The 20,347-nt window shown below is 42.3% G+C and overlaps 1 protein-coding gene and 2 pseudogenes across 2 annotated transcripts; all 3 read left to right on the top strand.

The window, feature by feature from the left end:
- Positions 1-9,882: 9,882 nt before the first annotated feature.
- On the top strand, positions 9,883-13,329 carry LOC143573348 (putative wall-associated receptor kinase-like 16; annotated as a pseudogene). Its single transcript, XR_013142415.1, has 3 exons — positions 9,883-10,612; positions 11,791-11,952; positions 12,073-13,329. The product of XR_013142415.1 is annotated as a putative wall-associated receptor kinase-like 16 (transcript).
- A 2,139-nt stretch (positions 13,330-15,468) lies between these two features.
- On the top strand, positions 15,469-20,027 carry LOC143573349 (wall-associated receptor kinase 2-like). Its single transcript, XM_077058251.1, has 3 exons — positions 15,469-16,697; positions 18,048-18,212; positions 18,357-20,027. Exons 1-3 carry the CDS (start codon positions 15,818-15,820, stop codon positions 18,539-18,541), a joined length of 1,230 nt encoding a protein of 409 aa, XP_076914366.1. The 5' UTR covers positions 15,469-15,817; the 3' UTR covers positions 18,542-20,027.
- On the top strand, positions 18,701-19,597 carry LOC143573375 (wall-associated receptor kinase 5 pseudogene; annotated as a pseudogene).
- Positions 20,028-20,347: the final 320 nt, after the last annotated feature.

Raw genomic sequence — 20,347 nt, forward strand, 5'->3', positions numbered from 1 at the left:
ATCCTGTGACTTCCACGGGACAAAGGGTCACAATACGGAGGAGTGTACATCCTTGAAGGATATTGTTGAAAAATTCGTCAAGGATGGAAGACTTGCACACCTTGTGGCATCAATCAAGAATTGAGGAAGGAATGATAACCGGTATAGAGGCAACGGACGAAAGCCCGTTGACATCAGCATCCACATGGTTCATGGCAACATCAGAGGAAGAAAAAGACGAACGACAGAACCATGCGCATGGAAGGAAGCTGAGGTGCGCTTCCCGCGAGTGCCGGGAGGACCCAGCAAGGAAGGCCCTATCGTCATCAAAAGCCAGCTGGGGCATTACATAACTTCCCGCACTCTTGCTGACAACGGCGCCTCGTCAACGGTTATGTACAGGCAGTTCTTCGACAAGCTAGACGACGAAGACAAAGAACGCCTGGAAACGGTTTGCGCCTCAATGGAAGGGTTTGACGGCAGCACAAACACCCCCCTGGGTATCCTATCTTTCCCCGTCATTCTCACGGACGGGAAATACTCCCGCACAGAAGACGTGGACTTCGTTGTAATGAGGAAGCCACATCACACATACGACATTCTCTTCGGGAGAGACGGGATGGCAAGATTCAACACTGTGGTATCTTCAGTCCACGGCATGATGGGATGGCCAACTGCTGAGGGTGTAGCGATGATCACCGGTATCCCCCAGGTATGCATCGCATCCGTCTCATCTAAACCCAAACCAAAGATGGCTAAACCAACCATCACCGAACCAGAAAAATGGGCCATCAATGGCAAACACCCTGACCAGGCTGTTACAATTGGCCCAACAATCACTGATCCTACGCGCACCTTGCTCAAACGCTTACTACAGAAAAACGCTGACATCTTTGCGTGGACACCAGCTGACATGACTGGTGTACCTCGAAGTAAGGCAGAGCATAAGCTCAAGTGTGACCCGGCTTTTACGCCAGTCATACAAAAGCGCAGAGTAATGGGGGGCGGAACAAGCTAACGCGTGTAGAACCCAAGTCAAGGAACTCCTTGACGCGGGCATCGTACGCGTTAGTAGATATCAAACATGGGTTGCAAATTCCGTTATGGTACCGAAGGCTAACAAACAATGGCGCATGTGCATAGATTTCAAAGATTTAAACAAAGCATGCCCCAAGGATTGTTACCCGTTACCTGAAATTGACCTCAAAGTGGATTCATTAGCACCGTTTCGCCTTAAATGCTTCCTTGACGCATATAAGGGATACCATCAAATCCACATGGCTGTAGATGATCAGGACAAAACCGCATTTCGGACGCCCGATGGCACATTTTGTTATCAAATGATGCCATTCGGACTTAAGAATGCAGGGTCCACGTACCAACGCCTGATGGACAAAGAGTTTCATGCCCAAATTGGGAGAAACTTGGAAGTCTACATGGATGATTTGGTCATCAAAAGCCTTGAGCCAGAAGCGATGTTAAAAGACATCGAAGAAACTTTCAACACGCTCAGAAAGATAAACATGAAGCTCAACCCGAGCAAGTGTTCCTTTGGGATGGAAGAAGGGAAGTTCTTGGGAGTCATTGTTACTAAAGATGGCTTCAGAGCGAACCCTGAAAAGGTTAAAGCCATTATCAAAATGGAATCACCTACTACCATCAAGCAAGCTCAGACACTGAATGGACGCCTAGTCGCACTTAACCGCTTTTTGTCAAACCATGCGGATAGGTCGTTCCCATTCGTGTCAACGCTGAGAAACTGTTTAAAGAAAACGCACTTCCGCTGGACACCGAAGCGGAAGCAGCTTTTCAGGAAATTCGGTCACGTTTGATTGAACTCCCAACGCTCACAGCACCAGAAGCGGGGGATGAATTAATCCTATACCTCTCCGCCATAGATAGAGCAACCGGGGCTGTCCTGCTAGTCGAGCGAAAAGGCATCCAGATGCCAATCTACTATGTTAGCCGTGTCCTAACAGACGTAGAAACCCGGTACTCTACCCTGGAAAAATTAGTCTTAGCACTTGTACAGGCTTCACGCACACTAAGACGATATTTCCAGGGTCACCCAATCACCATTTTCACCAACTTCAAACTCGCAAACGTTCTAGGCAAACCCGAGTTATCGGGACGTCTAGCCAAATAGGCAATTGAGTTGGGGGAATATGCGATAAAGTACAAGCCAAGACCAGCTATAAAAGGCCAGGTCCTGGCCGACTTTATTGCAGAAGTCCCCGCTTCACGGGAGAAAGAGTGCCAGGAGGAGGCTCAACCCCCCCCCCCCATCACAGGACATCAATGATGTCTGGCGACTCTACACTGATGGAGCAGCCAGCAACGAGGGTTCAGGCGCAGGGTTGAAACTAACCAACCCAGCAGGCCAAGAATACACTTACGCTATTCGACTGGATTTTCCAAGTACGAATAACGAAGCCGAGTATGAAGCATTCTTGGCCGGGCTGAGAATTGTGCGTAAGATGGGAGTGAAAAACTTGGAAGCCCACGTGGATTCCATGTTAGTAGCCAACCAAATAAACGGGACGTACACGGCCGTGAACGACACAATGGCCCTGTACCTCGCACAAGCAAAAACCCTTATGCGTGATTTTAATGATTGTAAAGTCATACACGTCAAGCGTAGCGAAAACAAATCTGCGGATGCGTTAAGCAAGCTCGCATCATTAGCCTTCACCCATTTGGGAAAGGACATCCGCATTGAACTCCTTGAAGCACCATCAGTCCCGCACAAGGAAATTTGTGTCATCCAAACCAGCGCAGAAACGTGGATGACACCGATAATAAATTACCTTGCAGCGGGCATACTACCAGAGTCAAAAACACAGGCAAGAAAAATACGTTGTAAAGCATTAAACTATCAACTTATCGATGACATCCTTTACAGACGTAACTTTCTTGGCCCACTCTTAAGATGCGTGGATAACCAAGATGCTGACTACCTCCTAAGGGAAGTACACGAAGACATCTGTGGAGTACACGCAGGTCCACGCGCTGTTGTAGCTAAGCTAAACAACGCGGGATACTTTTGGCCGGGGATGCATATGGATGCGCTGGCATACATTCGAAAGTGTAGGTCTTGCCAGCTCTACGCGCCCAACACGCATCGCCCGAAGAATGAACTTGTTCCAGTCACCTCTTCATGGCCATTTCAGAAGTGGGCCATCGATGTGACAGGCCCATTTCCCACAGCAGCAGGAAACGTTCAATTTCTAGTGGTAGCCATCGACTACTTCACCAAGTGGATAGAAGCAAAACCCTTAGCCCAAACAACCGCAAAACATATTAAAAAATTTATTTGGGAATTTATTATTTGTCGTTTTGGACTTCCACAGACTTTGGTGAGTGATAACGGCACCAACTTTGCTGACAAGAAGCTACAAAAGTGGCTGGAAGAACTTCAAATCACCCACACCTTTACCTCAGTGGCACACCCGCAAGGTAACGGTGAGGTGGAAAGAGCAAACAAAAGCATCGTCGAAGGCATAAAGAAAAGACTCCTGGAACACAGATCCGGCTGGGTAGACGAAGTTCCACACGTCCTTTGGGCAAACAGAACGCTGAAAAAGGCCAGTACGGGAGAAACCCCGTTCAGCCTCACTTATGGCACTGAAGCAATGGTCCCAGTCGAAATTGGTTTACCCTCACCAAGGGTCTTGATTCAGCCAGAAGACAATGATGCGGAAAGACGGTTAGACCTTATGCTAACCGAGGAACGCAGAGACTTAGCCGCAGCGCGTGAATAAAACTACAAGCGACAAATGCAAAAGTACTACAACACGCGGGTAAAACTCTGCAACTTCAATGTAGGAGACTACATATTGCGTAACAACGAGGCTTCAAACCAAGAGCGCCCAGGAAAACTGGCACCGGTCTGGGAAGGACCGTACATTATCAAAGAAGTTTTGGGAAAAGGCGCATACCGGCTCGAAAGGCTCGATGGCACTCCTATCCCAAGAACATGGAACGGAGCTCAATTACGCAAATGTTACATGTAGATCAATTCCAAACTTGTAAAGAAAAGGCCTAGAGCCACTTCTAATGGAAATGATTCTCCTTTATCACATTGTGTTGATAGCCTTACCTTTATACTTATGAACTTCCCACACTGATATGCCGGTATTCACCGCATAAATAGGGGAAAAAGTAAGTCGTTGCGTGTGGAAGGCGGCAAAACCCGCATAAACACATAAAACGGTAAAAATTTCTAAGGAAAAGATAAGGAAAACCTTCACGCAGGTCAGCTATAGGTGAAGTTTGGTCATCCCAATAAATGAAAGTGACGGTCCTACCCGCACAATCATGAGAGGAAACTGAACATTAACCTATTGGCAACCGCGCGACGAAAGGTTAACTTATTCAAAACACTTAGAAAATTTCAAAGGGAAAGATGAGGAAAACTTCCACGCAGGTCAGATATAGGTAAAGTTTAGCCATCCTACTAAGTGAAAGTGACGGTCTTATCCGCACAATCACGAAAGAGGAAGCAAAACTTTAACTTATTATCTGCCACGTTGAAAAGTTAACTTATCTAAGTACTCAAGAAATTGCTAAGTTAAAACAAAATATGCGCGAAATAAACAAGGCAAGGCAACAAATAATCTTTATTCCATCAATATTCAAACATTACAAGAATTGCTGGGTACATACCCGCATACAAGATTAGAATACAAATAAAAATCTACTCTAATGGTGGAAAGGGATCTAAGGTATCAAGCTTCAGGACCACTTCCACTTGGACCCGCACCATCAGTAAAGTGTGGCGGTTCAAGGAAAGCTTTGAGGATAGCTAGCCCATCATCAGCAGCAGCAATCTCGTTTACCTTCTCTACCACCGGATGCGGGAAGACGGCATACTGATTCACTGCTTGGTCATACGCAGCTTCAGTATCTACATTGTAAAGAGGGAAGTTGGAAGGCGGAATGCCTTGTTCAACAAACCCTAGACCAAGCAGGAAGCCGGCATTTTCCCCATCCTCATGAGAAGCGTTGAGGGCTGCGCTCATCGCATCGTCATATGATGTGTTCGTGAACACCCGATGCACAACCTAAAAAACAGAAGCATATCAAAAACTCTTCTAAGGAAAAGCGTAAACAAATTGTGAAACTGCGCATACCTGAGACAACGCTTCTCGGAGAAGCCATTCCTTGGTAACCAGAGCCTCCTGGAGGGCAGCTTGAGCTTCATTACGGGCGCGTTCGGCTTCGTTCTTTGTAAGGTTGGCAAGCAACACATCTTTGGCTGCAGCCTCTTCGACGCCCTTTAGCTTACGCTCAGTGTGGTCAAGCACCCCCCTCTGGTCCAAGATCTCTTGGAGCTTCTTGGCATCTTCCATGGCCAAGGCATCATGAGCCTGCTGGAGCCTCTCTAATTTGGCTTTAAGTTCCTCATTCTCGATGCGTAGAGGCTCAGCAGCAGCTTCAGCCTTGGTGGCCCTCTCGGTTGCGTTCCGTGCAGTTTCCTTAGCCAACCGAAGCTGTTCATTAACAGCTTGGGCAGCCTTCGAACGGGCCTCGAGACGAGCCTGAACTTCAACCTCAAGGGCCTTGAAGGCCTTCTCCTTTTCCGCAGCAACGGCGGAGAGCCTCCTGTTCTCCTCCCGGACAGCCCGCGCCTGAGCTACTTCTTGGATACGAGCTGCCTTTAACTTGTCGTTTTCACGACAAAGCAGCTCGACGCGCGGCTGCATCCGGGCTACGAGAATGCGGAGCTCATTTGTCAACCTACCCTCCTGGTAGCTTGACATTGCTTCCCCCAGCGCCCCCCTTGGGGCGGCGTGGCGCGCCCACTCGACGCATTCCACAGGCGTCCGAAGGGTTGTTCCTCGGCGGATGTTCCATCGTGGAACATACACTTCATTGGAATCCGACACTGCAAAAGCAAAAAGCAGTTAGGAAAAGATGATAAAAAAAAGATATATAAAATAAAATAATAAAAGGCCAAAATAACCCTACGCACATGTAGGGTCGACGACAGGCCTGTAGCCGCCAAACCCATCACCCGAACCTAACGGATATCCATCCAAGAGGTCAGGCAGATGGGAAGGAGGCAGAGATTGGCTTGACGCCCCAACACCGGACATACCTGAAGGACCGGCCGTAGTCGCCGGCGCCGGAGGAGGCATAGTGGAGGCCGCCGTGGTAGAAACCAACGGAGGTGAACTCACCGGAGGTGAACTCACAACCGCGGCCGCGGCTGTGGAAGAATCCACAGAAACACTCACTGCCGGCTCAGTGAAGGAATCAGTGAATATGGCACTGACAGCCGGCGGGGACGTTGTCACAGTTGGAACAGTTGGCTCAACCGGGTGAGCAACTGAACCAACAACTGAAGCAGGCGCAGTCGCCTGGGTCATCGCCTCAGGTAGGTTGACCAAACCTACCGTCATGGGTCCGGAGGTGCTCCTCCCCGCTCCACCATGGAATGCGGAAGCATCCACGCCTGCACAGAAGATATATAAGTATAATGGCGGAAAGTTATGCAGTTAAGATAAAGGAAGTATACTTACGGGTCCTTTTGAGCTTGAAGGTGCGAGCGGGCGGGGACGAACCTGATGGAGCCGGCCTCTTCGTACCGGTCACCGTCGTTGTCCTGGGCTGCTCGGAGGTGACAGCCGTTTCAGCCTCCAGAGCAGTGGTCTCAACACCACCAGGGTTCCCCGCCGCCTCTTCACTCTCGGTCTCCGACTCAGACCGGTTCACCTGGTCGGTAGTGGAGGCTACCTTCGCCTTGCCCTTCCCGCCAGCAGCCTTCTTCTTCCGCGCAAGAAAAGGACCATCTGCGGATTCCTCAACAGAAGATGACAAGATTAGAGGAATTCCAGCAGAGGTTTCAGCATTCAGAGGGCGAGGGTTAAATAGTCTTTTACCTGGCCGCGTGGCGCTCAGTATTTCGTGGCCTGGCGGGTAGGCCTCCACAAACCGATCCGCAGTCTGCGCGAGGATGGGCAACTCGTTCTCGTCAAGAGCACGAGTACCCAACCGAGCAGGACCGTCAGCTTCCCGTGGATGCAGGAGGGACTGCAAGTCATTTCCCTCTGAAATAAAAAGAAAAACAGTTAGAAAAAACCTTAAATAAACAAAGAAGACGGAGCATACCGTAAGGGATAAAGTTCAAACCGTATTCAAGTACGATGGGAATCTGTGGCGCATCCGCCCCAGCATCCTTCCACACCCTGCTCATACCGAGCATCACCATCCCGGACTCCGGAAAGCGGTAAACCGGAGTCTGGATCCGGGAAATCTTCGAGAACCATTCCGCCTCCTGGTAGTTGGAGGCGTGAAGGCTGGGGAGAGCTCTCCCGTTCTTAAATGTCATCGCTATAGGGACGACACGGGCAGATATGTAAAAGAACTCCCGCTTCCAAGACCGAAGACTGCGCTCGGTAGCGCAGATCTTCAAACCCTTGATCCGGGTGACCAGGGTGTACCAGCCTTGGATGCACCTCCAGGAGTAGAAGGTCATCAGGCGGTCGACGTGGGGATCCACGCCAAGAATGAGGCACACCCACTCAAAATGGCGGATCTTGGCGATCGCCATTGGGTGTACCTCCGTCAGGTGCACACCGTGTCTATCCAGAACACGGTATACAAACTTCGTCAACGGGAACCTAAGATTCCCATAGACGAAGAAGGTGGCATATACCCCAATTTTGCCCTTAGGGGCATCGTACACCGTCTGGTGTGGCTCCGGAAACTCAGGCTCGAATGGCTCGAGCATGAACTTCCGTACGATGTACCGGTAAAGCTCGATGGGAAGAGCACACTGGCATTCGCCGGCAGTGCTCTTATCGTCCTTATCAGACGTAGACGTCGGGTTCTCGACATACAAGTCAGACTCCTCGACGGTAGCTTCTGGATCATGAGTAGACGACATGTTTTGGAGGTAAAGAACGATTTCAGAAGAATGCTCGACAGAGAGTATTCGCCGGAAATCGCTTAGAAGAAGAAGAAAGAAGTGAAAGTGTGGATTACCGTGAACCCTCTCCCCCTTTATATACTCATCGCAATAAATGCGATGAATTTAATGCGGAGGAGAGAGAAGAGCTGGTGCAATGAAACTATGACACGTGGAAAAAGCAAGCTGGCAACAGCTGTTGACGGGACGCGCGCCGTAAAATCCGCACCCACGCGCCCGAAAAATCGCGCCCACGCGCCTGAAAAAGCGCCTGGAATGACCATATACTGTCACGTCGTCATAACTTCCTGCACGTCCAGAAACTGTCAGAAGAAACCGTCAGACACTAACGTCCCTTCAACAGTCTGGACTGTTCTTATCCTTTCACCAACTCTTCGAATTTCAAAGAAATTCAAAAAGATTCAAATATTCAAAAATAAGAGGGAATATACCCCCTTACCTGGGCAACCAAGTAACTATAAGACAGGTGCGGGTACAGTGTCAAGGCAAAACCCTTCACATACTTAGCACCCGCAGGGAATGGACGCCAAGAATACCTTGGAAGTAAGATAACTATAAGACGAGTGCGTGTACAGTGTCAAGGCGAAACCCTTCACATACTTAGCACTCGCAGGGAATTGAAACCAAGAAGGATCTTCTGGGCCATGCTTGCGGAAAGGGAAATAACATCCCCGCATAGCGGGAACGTTGAGAACTAGATTGTTTGAAGCTCCAGGATGGAATTGGTTCTTTAACATAATTGATCACTATGTTTAAAACTACCAAAACCTCGTGGAGAATCTACACAAGTGAAACTCAACGCTCCTGACTTGCGAGGAGGTTACACACCTACCCGCATCATACCCAAAGATCAAGCAGAAAAGTCGGGAATTTCTGCACGTGACATTAGGGAAACCGCGGGAAGAATCCCCACGGACAACCTTAAAACTAAATCCTTTTCAAAACCCCTTGCTTAAGTCCAAAGTTCACCTCACTAACAATTCATGAGAAGAACATTGGACTGGGAGGACTTGAAGAGGTAGGTCCCAGCAGAGCCCAGTTGGACCCACAAGACTCACCTTGAAGAGGGACGTCTGCGCAAGGACCAACTGGTTCCGCAGGACCCACCATGCTCAGAGATGAAGACCTTACGCGCAGTACGCCAGCTGTTCCCGCAGGGAAAGCCTCCCAATGGTGAAGTACCCCGCCTGTTCCCGCAGCTGCGGATACAAGCCATCAGGGAAGGCTACCCGCACTAATAGCAAGGCTACACGCACAAGGCACTAACTCTCAATAATTCAGTGTCACCTGAAGGAATGAGCAAGGCGGGAATACTCCCGCCCAAATGAGCCAGTCCGTATGCTTCTGGAAGATCTTTTGTACTATACATGCCAAGGTATGGACAAAATAGACAAGATCTGACCAAAGCAACCCATGAACCAATCACAGGGTGACAGCTCACCGACAACAGTACGAGGAGGAGCATGCTCTAGTACTGTTTGTCACTATTAGCCGCTGCCTACTCACCAACCCTTGTCGTGGCACGCACATAGCCTGCAGTTGGTGGAAAGGGAACAGTACACAGCCGGCCTTGTCACTATCAGCCGCTGCCTACCCACCAACCAGCATGGCACGTGCGCAGCCCATAGTTGGTAAAACAGGAATATTATACAGTTGGCTGTACCTGCTTGGAAACCTACCTTCGGCTATAAATACTCCAACACCTTGGAACGGTATCATTATCTGGTATCTTATCTTCTCTAGCAATCTCTCTTTATATACACATATTCAGAGCAATCTAGTCTGATTCTCACGCCGGAGGGTGGTCACAAGGAGGAACCCCCCCTTCTCAGTGACGAGCTCACGGTGTCTGTTTTGCATGTCATCAGAATAACTATCTCTGCTGGACCTAACCCTCGTGGGAAACATTACTTAATCCCCAGATTGTCCATAATCTGCCCGGGGTCGATTAGTGTTTCTTCACCTACCCTTTTGGCATCGGCATAAACACAAACTGTTCTATAGGTAGTGGCTTCGACATATACTGCGATACGTCTTTAAATCCTCCAAAAGCATTTATCGTAAAAGGCGATTATTCATACATTAAACAGATATCTGATTCCGCACTACGCACTTCCAACATGGTGGCTACAAACACATCCAGTATATCCTCAAACTATACAAATTGGCCGTACACATTTTCGGAAGCAAACAAGTTCATAGTCATAGGTTGTTACGATTATGCGTGGCTGACTTCCGAAACAAAGTCTAGGAAGGTGTCTACGGGTTGTATGGTCTTTTGCTCAAACATTGATGATGCTGTATCTGATGAGTGTTCTGGAAGTGGCTGTTGTCAATCGTCGATACCGAAGGACATAAGTTGTTACGAGACTCAGCTTAGTTCCTTAGCCGACACAAACAGTAGTACGAAGTTTGTTAATCCTGGAACGTACGCTTTTGTGGGTGAGGGGGATGTGTTCAAGTTTAATGGTTCAGCGGATTTAAAAGATAGTTCTTTTGTAGACAGGATTGAGGCTACAGTGCCGATAGTTCTTGAATGGGCTATCGGTAATCTGAGCTGCGCCGAAGCTGAAGTAATGGATGGTTTCGCTTGTTATTCGAATAGCCGGGGTGTCGACTCTACAAGGGATTCCGGTGGGTACCGCTGCATGTGCAGAGAAGGGTACCAGGGGAATCCTTATTTACCTTCTGGATGCCAAGGTAATTAAATTATCAGTTAACTGATCAATTAATTAGATGGTCAAAAAAAAAACAAGAGAAAGAAAGAAACGGGTTAATCAACAAGTTCCACATAGGACAAAGATTAAAAGAAATTAGTCATTCAAAAAAAAAAAAAGAGTTAACTCAACTATGTATCTGATATATGTTTTTAACAATAGATTAATAATAAAAACTTTATGTCGTGGATATTATACTGTATGTAGGCCATGCTTCTTGTTCATGCTCAATTAACTAATGTGAATTTTTACGTTGTAAATATAGATTTACAAATTTAATAATTTGAAAGCAGATATAAACAATTGTTAATTATTGAATTTCAAGACCATTTCGTGATTAACAGTGGCTTTGGAGGGATTATTATTGAAAAATAATTTGACAGGCATGTTTGTGACTAAGACATCGTAATTTGTCACGTTAGCACAAGCAGTTATCTCTTTGATATCAACGATGATTTTCACTTTGATTCTAACGATAACAAAATTAGTATAGGATATTCGTTTGTAAGATACTTTGTTTTCATTATTGGAATTGAAAATGGTGAATGTAACATGGTGAAACCGACCATCTGCCACATATTTTACTCAACATTGTCATTGTTTCGTTGACACTGTCAAATTAATGTCAATTTGTAAATGTCCTACGTTTCTTGAAACAAATCCAATAATGCATAGGTTTTTAGACGTATACACAGGTTTTATAATTGGATCTTATAATATTAAACATTCATAGTTTATAGTTAAATTATTTTTTGGTATTGAAAAGGTATATGCAAATATGCATAACTTGAAAAATTAAATAATACTCATAATTTCTTTATTTTATAAATTAAAAATTATTTTACCAGGTAATTAGTAAAACCAAAATACGAATTACAAATAAAGTTGGTAGAAAGTACTTAATTTTGTATAACTTTTTACTCAAAATAAAAATTTGTGTATATTAATATATAGTTTTAAATTCAAGGTGTTCATCTTTATTGCGGCCATGCTTCAGAGGATGACACAAACAAACTCAGGAAGCTTATATCCTTTCAACGTTTTTTCACGTCTTGTTTTGTAGCTGCATGCATTTGTTAGTAGCTATAGCTATATATGTTGATGCATTATATAAAAGTCCTATGTTGTTATTGATATTTTCTTTTAAATATTAATTTGTAGATATTGATGAATGTAAAGATGAAAATAAGTTTCCATGTTATGGAACTTGCGCTAATACTCCAGGAAACTACACATGCAAATGCAAACGAGGGTACTCTGGTGATGCCACGATTCGAGATGGTTGTCGACCGAAACCACTTCCAGTACGTCTACTGGCTTCAGGTGTGTAATCCTGACCCTATTACCCTAATTAGGTAGAATTTCAATCAAGCATATGTACACGAACACCCATGCATGATCAAATAGAAGTGATATATGGTAAGACATTGTCATTAATTACAGGTATAGGGCTTGGACTGCTTGCAATAATAATCGGATTGTCAGTTTTGTATTTCACTGCCAAGAAATGGAAGCTAGCTAAGCAAAGAGAAAAGTTCTTCGAGCAAATGGGGTGTGCTACTAGAAAATAAACTAAAAACTAATAGTGCTTTTGGAGTAGGCTCAATGAAAATTTTCCGTGCCCAAGAACTTGAAGAAGCAACCAATAACTACGCCGAAGAGAGGATTCTTGGCCGAGGAGGTAACGGTATCGTGTACAAGGGGACACTACCGGATAAGCGTGTGGTAGCAATAAAGAAGTCCCAAAGACTGGATGAAGGACAAAGGGAACAATTTATTAATGAAATGGCAATTCTTATACAAATTAATCATCAAAACGTGGTGCAGCTGTTAGGTTGTTGTTTGGAAACCGATATCCCTTTACTAGTTTATGAGTTTGTCTCTAATGACACTCTTTATCATCACATTCATGATTAGAGAAAAAATGGCATGGGGAGATTGTCATGGAATAATCGTTTAAGGATAGCACATGAATCGGCTAGTGCCCTCGCTTACCTTCATACAGATGCTAGAATGTCCATCATACATAGAGATGTAAAGTCTACTAACATCTTGTTGGATGACAATTACACGGCTAAAATTGCAGATTTTGGTGCCTCGCGATTAGTTCCACTAGGGCATGATCAAGTCACAACTCTTGTCCAAGGGACATTCGGATACTTGGAACCGGAGTATTTTCATACAGGACAACTAACTGGAAAGAGCGATGTTTATAGCTTTGGGGTGGTTCTTGCAGAACTATTAACAGACAAAAAGCCCCTAAGTATGGAAAGAAGTCTGGAGGACCGAAATCTTGCAACATATTTTGTTAGGATGATGAAAGAAAACCGATTGCTTGAGATGCTTGATCATCAGGTAGTAAATGAGGCTACTGATGAACAATTAAAAGCAACATGCGACATGGTATGTAGATGCCTTAACCAAGTAGGTGAGAATAGACCTAGCATGAAAGAAGTGACCATGGTGCTTGAAACATTGAGGAAGTCTGGAAAACATCCTTGGATTAGTCAAGAAAACTGCGAGGAAACAAGTAGCTTGATAGTTGAAAGTGAAGAACATGACCTTTATACTGTGCATAGTGAAGAACAAGACCTTTATACTATGCATATCGATCAAATTAATTATGATACTTTTGGAGAATACAGTTCAAGCAGTATTGGAACGAAAGACATAATGTACCTAGTACAAAATCCACGTTGATCGAAAACCATTGGAACGGTGGAAGTTTTACTTATAAGATTGATATGTTTGTTATGATTCTATGCATGTAATCAACAAATTCAACTATTCAAACTAAACTAAACCCCAAGCCTACTGTACCTGTAAACTAATTAGATAAACTAATAACTCCAATCTATTTCACGTTGTAACAAAATTGGCCTTTTGGCCATGCGCGCTCACGTCTATGTCTATCTAACAAAATGTACTTAGCCGTGTAATACATCTTTAGTTCAATAGAGTTTTCCTTTTTCCATAATAAACATATAAAGGTTTTGAATGTTGGTCAATTCCATGATATGAAGGAGAAATCAAGAACGATTTATAGCATGAATCGTGTACTGGTGATTTAATTGGCTAATGCGTTGAAGGTAGACGCCATGATTCTCTTGTCGAGTTCCCTTTTAGAGTGTACGGTTATGATGAAGATTATGTGAGAATATTAGCTCACAATTTGTATAGAGAGAGAGACGTGAGGTTGATGGTGACGGTTTGGTTAAGGTCTTAGTATAGATTAAACCATGTCACTATAAGAAAAAAAAACAAATATCAAAGTTACCATAGAAGCTTGGATGATTAGTAAATGACGAATCATGTCGCCAAGCACAAGGAATTGGAATTCCCTTTAACAAAATATCAAAGTTATCAAAATCTTTGGTCTAGAAACTTGATAAAAAAAATCCGCTCCACCATATTGCATGAACTCGCTATTTAGAGTGGTACCACAAGTTTTTATTTTTTATTTTTTTTTATTTTTTTTCTTATTTAATAAAAAAATTTTAGTGCCGGGTTCTTACTTGACGTGTTTGATCTCGAACCCATTGATCTGTGTGTGGTCAATGTGGAATCATAGTTACAAGAATAAGGGTCTTGTAAATGCGAATTTAGTTACGGGTTCTTACTGTTGTAAACAATTGTTAAAACTTTTTTTCTTGTGGAATAATTAACTCCCAACTTATCTTATTGATAGCCGCTCGGGAAGGGTGAAAAGTCCACCAACTTGATCTCATGAAGTCATATTTTTTCCATGGGAAGCTGTAGGAGGATGAATATGCATGTTTATGAATCGGTATAGTTCATTAAAATAATTAAAGGATGAATGGTTTATAAATTGTGTTCAAAAGCGTTATACGGTTTACGACTTTACGTGCGTAAACCACTTCAGGCCTGGAATACATGCCTAGACCGTACCATGAAGCGTTGTATTTCTTTAAATGTCCATAAGAGCATACTATTTCTTTAAATGTCCATAAGAGCATACTAATTAAAGGATGAATGGTCTATAAATTAAATGGTTTGTTTTATAATTAGAATCAATTGCATTTCTCTTAGGATACAGTTTGTTAACATATGATTAAGGTAATCATCTTTGTAGCGTGCTTAGTTAATTGGTTGTGGTTAATATAGCATTCGACGGACATTCTTGAAATTGTTTAGTGTTCGTCAGTATCACTAACTGCTTGCTTCAATCTTTTTTTTCTCTATTGACACGGCGTGTTCCTCCCAACTGTTATAAGTATTAGCTATTCATATGTACTTAATGTGGTTTTGACAATTAATACTATGTTATTTCCTACCGACCACATAAGTATCATTAACTAACTTTGTATCGACCAACATAGTTGTTGCCGATAGACCATTATACCATTGCTACAGGTATTTATCAACACCAACCCTAGAGTTTTCCAAACTTTACATTGTTCTTACTCCAACATCGTTTAAGATGTTTTCAAGTTTAGCTCTGTTTCATGTAGTGTCAGTATTGTAAAAATCGTGGTTAGTCAACTATTAATCGCTAATCGATATGCTACTGATTCGATTTCAGCTAATCAACAGTCAGTCAAAGCCGATCTTAATCGGCCCAAATAATTCAAAGTCAGTCAAACTTTGGTCAAAATCTGTCAAAATTGGACCAAATCTTTAGAGTCTGAAAAATTATACTAAATAATCCAATCTGATTAATTAGTTTGAAAACTATATATACAATTTTGAAAAAAAAATTGTGTGTGTGTGTGTGTATATATATATAGATATATATATATATATATATATTTCAAAAAAGTATATATAAGATTTTAATTTGATAAATAGTGCCTAGCGAGAAGTTGTACAACTCTGTGTGTGGTGTTACAGTAAAAGTCTTAGGTTTTTGTTTAGTTGGTTGTAATCTTAGCCAAGAGCAATTCAGTTGTTGGTTGTTTCACATTATGTCGATACTTACAAACTTGCATATTAGTTTAATTAGATGGGTTAATAAATATTGTGATTATGGACTTGAAACCGGATCGGAGAAAACAACAAGATACCATCTAGATGTATTTTATGTTATTTTTGTAGTGAAACTAGAAATAGTAAAATATTTTTGTTTTTTCTTTCGGAATATGCATGTTGTTTGCTGTGGCCTAGCTAGCTATATAAGTATAAGTACATAGATTAAGGCTGGACTACTCAAATGTTATAATTTGAAGCCATGAAAACCCTTGCTTTAATAATGTGCGTTGTAGCAGCAATGTCCCGGTTCACAACATCTGATACGAATCCCGCCCCTGAAACTTATAACATCGTTAACGCTACAAACTTATCAAAGCCAGGCTGTGACAGCCGATGCGGAGACTTAATTGTTCCCTACCCTTTTGGCATCGGCATTAACTCAAATTGCTCTATAGACACTGGCTTTGATATTTACTGCAACAAGTCTTTAAATCCTCCAAAGGTGTCTTTCACAAAAGAAGACTATTCGTCCATCAAACAGATATCCGATTCCACGCTACGCATTTCAAATATTGTGGCTACATACGAATATAATATTACCACGTATTTTAGAGATGGGCCGTACACCTTCTCCGAAGTAAACAAGTTCACAGTTCTTGGCTGTTACGATTATGCGTGGCTGGCTTCGGAAACAAAGTCCAGGAACGTGTCTACAGGCTGTATGGTCATTTGCTCAAACCTGGATGATGCTCTAGCTGGCCAATGTTCTGGGAGTGGCTGTTGTCAGTCGTCCATACCCAAGGATATAAGCTCCTATCGGACTCAACTTAGAGCATTAGATGATGCACCGTATGTTAATCCCGGATCTTTTGCTTTTGTGGGAGAGGGGGATGCATTTAAGTTCAACGGTTCAGCGGATTTAACAGATCCTTATTTAGCAGATAGAATTGAAGCAACAGTCCCAATAGTTCTTGAATGGGCTATCGGTAACCTGAGCTGTGCGGAAGCCGAAGCAATGGATAGTTTTGCTTGCCTTTCGAATAGCCAGTGTGTCAACTCGACAAGGGATTCGGGTGGGTACCGTTGCATCTGCAAAGAAGGCTATAAGGGAAATCCTTATTTACCTCCTGGTTGCCTAGGTAAGAAACCAAGTTCTATTTATTTTCATATAACCCACTATCTTAGCGTACAATAAACCTTACCTCTTAGCGTATATATATTAATTTATAATTAAAAACGAGACACAACTTTAAGTTTTATAAAGGGAATGCCGATCCACGCTTCACACAACTGCAAGCGTCCCAGTCGTGTAGCAACATATTCTAGTACGTAAGTTCGGATAACGAACCCGTGGACACGTATGAAGGCTCTTGATACTGAACCTCTATTGAGTCCTGGCAAATAAATGTCTTATAAATGGAATTCATCGTAGAGAGTATAAAACTTAAAATGATATCTAAAACACGAAAAGCAAACCGAATAATGCTCTAAACCAAATTTGAACTCTAATACCTTCTGACCGAACTCCCTTGTCTCAACAGCCGTCCAACCTTCTGTTCTTGCGTCAAAAACGCCCCTTTAGCCGACTCCAACCCTCCCCCCCCCCCCCCTTTTAATTAATTGCCGACCTCACTTTTTATAACTCTGCTATACTTAGACCATGTGGCTTTGTTTCCTTGTAGGGCCCTCGTTACTAGCTTTCGTGGGCCAGGATATTCTTAATTCCTTTTATTCCTTCATGTAGCACATATAGTTTTATGTTAAAGCCCAATCACAATTTAAACGTCCATCATAATAGGTGAATATGATTTGGAATTTTATTTATAACCATTAGTTTCTCTTAACCTTAAATATAAATCAGAATCTTCAATATCTATGTGTGAACCAGAAACAAGTAGAATTACATAAAAACTAGCTCCAAAATACTCAAAAGTGTAGGAGATTCTAATATAAAAATATGTAGAAACTAGAGCACATCAGAGACCCTGAAGTATACTAGATCAATATAAAGAGGTTCAACAAAGTTCAAAGTTAACATTTTAATATTTGTGGAAATATAACATAATCCACTTAGCTTTAAACTTTCCAAAGAATTTATACAAATAGTTTTTCTAATAATTTCGTTAACTTCATATCTATAATGTCCCATATATGTGTAAAAAATACTTGCATATCTTTTACCATCTGCACAACTACCCAGTTGAAGGGTGACTTTGGCATGACCGGCTCAAAATTACGAGAATGTAAGCAGGGAATCGTAGATTTTATTCATGGTATCCATATGTGTGAGATCAAACTCAAATCAAGTGACGACACTCCTCTGAATAAGGATCCTAAAGAACATACCATAACTTACTCTAACTTAATCCAAAGGTACCTTGAACCAGAAGATTAATTTCCCTTAGAGATCCAAAATGTTACTTGTTACTCTATTTATATGATCCATCATGTTGATTATTGATATTTTATTTTAATTATAAATTTTGCAGATATTGATGAATGTAATGATGTGGAAAACAAGTTTCCATGTTTTGGAACTTGTGTGAATACTCCAGGGAACTACACATGCAAATGCAAACGGAGGTATTATGGTGATGCCAAGATTCAAAATGGGTGTCGGCGTAAACCACTTTCTATGCTTCTATTAGCTTCAGGTAATTCCTAAATAATGAGCTTGAGTTTCAATTAACCAACAACCATGCATCATACTATGTAGCTTGCTCCTCAGTCTCTTCCATGCATTAATAGCTTTGGTTTCTTCTTTTTAATGTAATGGTAACCCATAATACTAATTGTAGGTTCAGGGGTTGTAATGCTTGCAATAATGATCGGATTGGTAGTGTTGTTCTTCACCGCCAAGAAGTGGAAGTTAGTTAAGCTAAGAGAGAAGTTCTTTGAGAGAAATGGGGGTGCGCTACTAGAAAATAAACTCAAAAATAAGGGGAGTGATGTTGGTTCAGTGAAAATTTTCCGAGCCGAATAACTAGAAGAAGCAACTAATAATTATGCGGAAGATAGGATTCTTGGAAGAGGAGGTAATGGTATCGTGTACAAGGGGACTCTACCAGATAAGCGTGTGGTAGCAATCAAGAAGTCCCAAAGACTGGACCAAGGACAGAGGGAACAATTTATAAATGAAATGATGATTCTTACACAAATTAATCATCAAAATGTGGTGCGGCTTTTAGGATGTTGTTTGGAAACAGACGTACCATTACTAGTTTATGAGTTTGTCTCTAATGACACTCTTCATCATCACATCCATGACAAAGCAAATGGCATGGTGAGACTCTCATGGAATAATCGTTTAAGGATAGCACATGAATCAGCTAGTGCCCTCGCTTATCTTCACACAGATGCTAGAATGTCTATCATACATAGAGACGTGAAATCTACTAATATCTTGTTGGATGATAGTTACACAGCTAAAATTGCAGATTTTGGTGCCTCAAGGTTAGTCCCATTGGGCCACGATCAAGTTACTACTTTAGTTCAAGGGACATTGGGTTACTTAGATCCGGAGTACTTTCATACAGGAAAATTAACAGGAAAGAGCGATGTATATAGCTTCGGAGTGGTTCTTGCGGAACTATTAACAGGTGAAAAATCCCTCAATGTAGAAAGATGCCTAGATGACCGAAATCTTGCAACTTATTTTATAAAGGCGATGAAGGAAAAACGATTGACTAAGATCCTTGATAATCAAGTGGTAAATGAGGCTAGTATTGAGCAACTTAAAGCAGCAGGTGACTTGGTATGTAGATGTCTTAACCAAGTAGGTGGAAACAGACCTAGCATGAAAGAAGTGGCCATGGAGCTTGAAACATTGATGAAGTTTCAAAAACATCCTTGGATTAGTAAAGAAAACTACAAGGAATCAAGCTGCTTATTGGTTGAAAGTGAAGATCGTGACCTTTATACTGTTCGTCTTAATCATATTAATAGTGGTGCTTTTGGAGAATATGGTTCAAGCAGTGCTAGACTACTTAAAATAAAAACCAGCATACAAAATTTATTAAAATTAAACTCAAACTCTTAAACAATCAATGGAAGAAGAGATAGCTGGTTAAGAGTATGCTGGTACTTAGTTAAGTCAGGTCTTTAGCTAGTAGTTCCTAAAATAAACGTAGCTTGTTATTCAGGTATTCTTGTTTCCGTTGTAATTTGCAGATCGCCTATTTAAAGGCTTAGGCTGTGATCAATAAAATCATCAGGCTTTCTTCCTTTTCTTATTTTCATCTTCTTGTACATTAAATACATTCTTCTTTTATCCTATACATGTAATATTCCAACATTTCATTTAGTAGAGAGCTACACTAATCCAAGTTGAGTGATCCATTAAGTTTTTCATTTTTAGTTCTCGAGTGTCTCACAATGCTTCCATGACGATTGTTGCATCCAGAAATGCTTTGCCTCTTGTTCCAGTATTCTAAAGAGATGGTGTAACATTCAACCCGGATATGAGGTGAACTTGCACAGTTGATATAAACTTTAACCACGGAAGGAAACTTAAGCTTTTATTTGTCGCTTTTGGGTCCTTGGTTACATCATGTTTCTATTACTAAAATATAATCGGTTATAAATATACTCCTATTGCTTGTGAGCTCATGACATACATTTACTGACCATATCGACAGTTAATGCATGTGACATTCGTCTATTTTATCGTATTTGTAACCCGTCCCGTTGAGAGTTAATAAAATTTCGATCGCTTATTTATTTATCTATTTATCTGTCATCGTACGTTGTCTCGTTTATGATCTTCAAGCATGAAATAATAGTCGCGGTT

This window comes from Bidens hawaiensis, unplaced genomic scaffold (genome assembly GCF_021521415.1).
Source record: "Bidens hawaiensis isolate Kalapana, Puna unplaced genomic scaffold, B.hawaiensis_p1.1 tig00026395_1, whole genome shotgun sequence".
Lineage (NCBI taxonomy): Eukaryota > Viridiplantae > Streptophyta > Magnoliopsida > Asterales > Asteraceae > Bidens > Bidens hawaiensis.